Source organism: Rhamphochromis sp. 'chilingali' (genome assembly GCF_963969265.1).
Source record: "Rhamphochromis sp. 'chilingali' genome assembly, chromosome: 13".
Taxonomy (NCBI): Eukaryota; Metazoa; Chordata; class Actinopteri; order Cichliformes; family Cichlidae; genus Rhamphochromis; species Rhamphochromis sp. 'chilingali'.
Genome location: NC_137940.1, coordinates 24,062,970 through 24,068,946, shown reverse-complemented (window position 1 = coordinate 24,068,946; position 5,977 = coordinate 24,062,970). Strand labels below are relative to the sequence as shown.

The following is a 5,977-nucleotide window of genomic DNA, read 5'->3' as shown; positions in this document are numbered from 1 at the left end:
ACTGGCGAATGACATAGTCCTCAATGTCACGCTGCATAAAAGGCCAGTAAAACCTCTCCCTTGCTAACTGAATGACTTTGTCAGCACCAACATGTCCCATATCATCATGCAGGTGTTTCAGTACAGTTTGCTTCAGCTTACTGGGTAGAATCAGCTGTTTTCTTTGTCCAGTCTGTCTGTACAGTATTCCTTCCTCAAGTACAAGTCTGTTCCATTCATGTACTAGCCTACGTGTCTATTGTCCTAGCTGTCTCTTATCTTTACTATTAGGACTCCATCTACTCCTTTTCAAATTTATCACCTCACAGATAGGGGGGTCCTCCCTCTGCGCAGCCCTGATGTTTTCTGGGGTGATGACAGGGGCACCTTCAGGGGGTGTGTCATCAACACAGTGCAGTGCAGCCACCCATGGTACATCACCGTCTCTCATGGCTTTGTCTCCTTGCCAGACTGCAGAAACCACTTCTGGGGACAGTGTCTCAGTATACTCCATGAGGTGTTCCTGGAGTGGCAATGGATAGCGGGAGAGCGTGTCAGCGTCTGTGTTGGACTTGCCTGGTCTATACTTTACAGTGAAATGGAAGTCAGCTAATTCGCCCACCCACCGATGTCCCACAGCGTTTAACTTTGCTGTGCTCAAGATGTATGTGAGGGGATTATTATCTGTGTACACTGTGAAAGTGGGTGCATAGTAGAGGTAATCCCTAAATTTATCACAAATTGCCCACTTCAGGGCAAGGAATTCAAGCTTGCCAGAATGGAGATGGTAATTTTTCTCAGCAGGCGTGAGTGTCCTGGAACCATAAGCAATGACACAGAGCTTTTCCCCCTGTTGCTGATAAAGCACAGCCCCCAGGCCTTCATTTGATGCATCTGTGTGTAGCACAAAGGGCAAACTGAAATCTGGGTAAGCCAGGACAGGTGGACTGGTTAACATATCCACCAGACGTGACACCACAGTACGATGTTCTGCGGTCCATTGCACTGGTGTTTTGGAAGGAAGCTGACCACCATTTGTGCGCTTTAACTTGATTTTGGCTCTAGTTGAGCTACATTGCAGGCTAGGATCACTGGGACTCTCAATAAGCTTAAACAGTGGTCTCGCTATTCTAGAAAAGTCCTGAATGAATGTCCTGTAATAACCTAGAAACCCTAGGAGTGCTCTGACCTCTCCCACGTTCTTTGGCTCTCGGTCTCTCAAATGTTCCACTGCTTCGAGATCTTTTGGGTCTATCTGGACACCTTCACTGGTCACCAAGCGCCCAACATACCTGACCTGACGCTTAAACAGTTCACATTTTTTGGGACGTAGCTTCACACCATGCTCTCGCAGGCGGCAAAGCACATGCCTCAGATCATCAACATGGTCATGAAAAGTCTTGGAAAAGCAAAGCACATCATCTAAATATGGTGAGCAGCACTCATCCCTCAGACCATCAAGGACCCCCTCCATGCATCTCTGAAATGCTGCTGGGGCGTTGGTAAGGCCAAATGGGAGGCGGATCCACTCGTACAACCCCCACGGCGTGCTGAATGCTGTCAGGTGTCTTGAGCTTTCATCAACAAAGCCCTGGTGGTACGCACTACCCTGGTCGAGTATTGAAAACCATGAATAGCCCCCCAAATTATCCAGCAGGTCTTGGATGCGTGGTAGTGGGTGGCGGTCAGCAATGGTTTTACGGTTAAGGCCCCGAAAGTCAATACACAAGCGTAAGCTTTTGTCTTTCTTTCGGACACACACCACCGGAGATGAGTAGGGTGATGTGGACTTTCTGATCCAGCCGTTGTCCAGCAAATTCTGAACATATTCTTTTACCTCTTTATACAAAGGTTTGGGGACCGAATTGTAGGATGTCTGGACAGGCGTATCGTCTTTCAGATTAATTTTCAACTGCAAGCTTGGGATGCAACCAATGTCAGAGTCACTTTGGGCAAAAACATCTGACTGTTCATACAACATATCTCTAACTACCTTTTGTTCATCCTCTGTCAGGTAGGACAAATCAACAGGTGGATGCCATCTCTGACCTTCATTGACTTCTGTCTGGTGCTTTTCGTTACCTAGCTGAACTGAACACACTTTTACATTTGTATGGGCTGATGACCCTGCGTCAGCGGAGAGATACTTGACAGGTTTTACTTCAGTCACCTCTTCCAATGTACCTAAGACTGTTCTTTTGGAGAGAAAAATGTCATGTTTGGTAGGATTCTGAATGGGAATCTTAACAATTTTTGTCAACCCACTGGGGACATCTACCAAAGCTGGGAACAACTCCAAACCCTCGGGGCAGCTGTTCTCTAGATTTGGTTGGAAGAGTCGTGGGCCACCTCTTGGCCATTCTCTGACTCTACACTTTACTTCACAAATCTGTCCTGCAGGAATCATTACACCTTTTTTTCCCTGTTCTCACACTACACTCAGGATCTATTTCATCAGGGGTGGGCATCTGAAGTGCTGAAACTAGAGCATCTACTGCACTGCTGCTGACACTTAATGCTTCTTTGAGGAGCGCAGACAGGTCAGCCCCACCTCTCTGTTCTTTATTGGTTTTTAGGATTTCAGCTATTACGTTGCTGCCTAAAATAGGACAGTTAAGGTTGTGCTGACTGATAAGCACTGGCACTTGTATGGCGACATGCCCATAGTTCACACTCTGAATTTGAAGTTCCGTGTCTGCCCAACCATCAAATGGAACGTCTGTACCATTAGCTGCCGCTATTTCCAGAGGCTGGTCTGAAAGGAGGGACTCAAGTGGCTTGATCTTAATGTGGGGGATGTTTTTCTCTATCCATGCTCTTGACACCATGGTCACTTGGGCCCCTGAATCAAGCAGCATCTTAAGTGGTACTCCATTGATGGCACATGAGACCATACATCTGTTCCCAATAAGCTGTGCAGTGGGTTTCACTGGTGGTGCAGGACTGGGTGCATTTGATCTCACCACACTTGAAGTCTTAGTAAAACTGGTGTGTGCTGGGGACTCCTCGGCTTGTTCGGTCACTGGCAGCCCCTCTCCAGTGACCTCACCCCGTTTCCCGACACCTTACGCCGCAGGCAGCCAATAGCCCGGTGTCCTGGCTGGCCACACGCAAAACAGTGGGGGCAGCTCACTTTGCCTTGCTGTACACAATCACCACATCTGCCCCGGTTCTCAGCTGGAGGTGTTGGAGGGTGGTTCAGGGGCGAGCAGGAGTCTCCAGATGTCACACTATCAGTCTGGCTCACCACTTTAGTTAGCTGTCTGGTCAATGAAGACACTTGGGCAGTCAGTTCTCTAATAGCTGCACGGTTAGCCTGTAGCTCAGTGTCAACCTTCGCTTGCTCAGTCAAGTCAGTGTTAGCAAGCTGAGCGGCACTTATAGTCACAGGTCTAATTTTAGATGCTGTACCCAGTCGCCTCAGTCTCTCAGCTTCCTCACTGGTGGACTTTGTAATCTGTTCAAGCAAAAAGTCGTCACTAACCTGCAAGTCATTAAGAAAAGGTTTGAGGTCTTGTCTCACATAGTTGTTTTTTTCATTGAACCCTTGATAAAGTGTATGAAGAAATGTGCCCTGCACAAGCTTTTTGTCATAGCTAAAGTCTGCACCAGGCTGTCGTGACTCAAATAGTACACGCTGTTTTAACCCTATAATTCTGTACAAAAACTGCTGTGCACTCTCTTTGTCTTGCTGCTTAGCATTACTTAGCTCTTGAAAGAGTTCAGCACTATTCTTGTCTCGAATATGAGAGCGGAGAAGTTTCTTCAAACCATCAACTGTCAAATCATCTTTGTTGGTTAACATTTCCTTGAGAGTACCAGGCTTCATTATCTTTAGCACGGTTCTGATTATTTCACACTCAGTAAACCCTTCTTGTAACCCCTCATCAATTTGTTTGCACAGACTACTGTAGGACATATCCGAGCCAAGATCTGAAATTTGTCCACCATGCAACTTGAATTCTCTGCGTGGAAACAAAGCTGCCACATCACTGAGACTCAAAACTTGGTCATATCCTCTGGACGGACGACTCACCCTGCCAGGGGAAACCCCAGCGACACTAGGCGCCGGTGACACTGAAGCTGGGATGTTGAAGTTCTTGGTGGGCGTATCAGTGTCTCTTAGCACGGATGAGGGAAAGGTAGAGATGTCTCTGTCCTGCGGTAGAATGGGCTGTGTGTGAGAGTCTTTGTTAGGGTGTGATGGTAGAGTGGGGATGTGGTCAGCTGGCATAGCCAGGTGTCTGTCAGGATGTGTGGGGTCAGTGTGGGGTGAAGTAGGGCACTCCTGCTGCTGGTTAGGAATGTCTTCCATCTCAAGCGGCACGGCCAGATGATCTCCAGCCCCTCCGACGTCCGTTGACAGCAGGTCACTCACGATGTCGTCGAGGAGCAAGAGCTGGGCCATACCTTCATCCTCCAATGCTCTCAACTTTTCACCTCTGATGTACTCAACGATCAGGTCATACAGTTCTGGTTCATCTAAGCCATCAAGATTGCGAGTCATACTGCCATCCTCCACTGAAGAAACCACAGTGCGCAGCTGGCTCACACTCAAATCACAAAGTCTTTTCTGGATCTTTACTATCAACAACCGCCGTGGGGTAACAGTGGCCATCTTGACGTTTTGACTGTGACCTGGGCTCCCTGGATGACACACTCAATGCAGCCTTCCCTGAGACTTTGGACACCAGTTCTGGTCGTTTGGCACACACGTCACCACTAGACGATCCCGGACGAGCCCCCAGTTGTTACCGGCACCAGACCTAGGGGAATCTGGACCGGCAGCAAGCGGCACACAGGCTAGAGAGCACTGCGTAGCCAAATATGAGCAAACTGTGGATTAATAGAGAGGACACCGAAGTTAGCGTCTTGCTCAGGCCGGAGCTCATTTATTTCTCTACATATACACAATACAAATCACACTAGACCATGCATTCTTCCCATAAAATAACAGAGTTCATAAACAAAAATGAAGTTACAAAAAGCATTCTCTCAAAAGCAAAATAAATACAAACTAATTCAAAATGACTTTACATACTCACAACTTAAACAAAACACTCACGGTTAAAGCATAACAACATACCACATTCACACAACCTTTCCCCACATTGGCGCCATATACGCTATTACTTTTGAACATGGCGTCCCTTGAACGCAACACAACATGGCGGCAGACGACTGCAAACGTTGTTTCACCAACAAAAAGCTTTCCCCTTAATACATGTACTCAGTACTGCTTGGCTAACACTAAAACAACCACTACAACACATTTTCGGAAGTCGCAGGTTGCCACTGTCATAGCATATACTTATAGTGCTACGTAGCATTATAGCATTATGCCGATGATACACTAATACTCATTACAACGAAATACCACAAAACAACATCATCACTCTCATCTCAAAATATAGCCGAACAGTTGTTACTCAACTTACATGACATTTAGAACCAGTTCGGTAACATAAAAGTTTGTTTGTCAGTACCTGTGGATTAATAGAGAGGACACCGAAGTTAGCGTCTTGCTCAGGCCGGAGCTCATTTATTTCTGAGCTGCGCATGCGCAGAGCCTATAGCTAGTCTCTCTGGTAGTTCCACAGCAGTGCAAGAGCACCATCTACTGGCATAATGAAATATAACCATGGTCTGGCAACACATAACAATGTCAACATAAGTCACAATAATAAACAAAAAAATAAGGGGGTAATTGGTTTTCTTACAAAAATAAACATGTAGCTTTTTCAACCTGCTACACATACAATCTTTCTAATGTTCAAACAACACAAAGCAAAGTTAAAAAACAAGCCTATAAAAGCCCACGAAGCAATCACCACCGCAATTCTTTGTAGAAAGACAGGTAGAAACCAGTTATAGATCAGGCTCTGACTGCTGGGATGGGGTCAGCATAGACTCAGCTTTAACATCACCCTGGGCTCTTGGCTAGCTTTGTGTTAGCATGCTAGTATATGTACATGCTTATAAAGAGCAGTATAATGCA

At 46.5% G+C, this 5,977-nt stretch overlaps 1 protein-coding gene across 1 annotated transcript; it reads right to left on the bottom strand.

The window, feature by feature from the left end:
* Positions 1–235: 235 nt before the first annotated feature.
* LOC308408303 (uncharacterized protein) lies at positions 236–5,625 on the bottom strand (the record flags this gene model as incomplete). Its single annotated transcript, XM_080900506.1, has 2 exons — positions 4,016–5,625; positions 236–502 (listed from the first exon to the last, which is right to left on the bottom strand). Exons 1-2 carry the CDS (start codon positions 4,595–4,597, stop codon positions 236–238), a joined length of 849 nt encoding a protein of 282 aa, XP_080756632.1. The 5' UTR covers positions 4,598–5,625.
* Between the last annotated feature and the right edge of the window lie 352 nt (positions 5,626–5,977).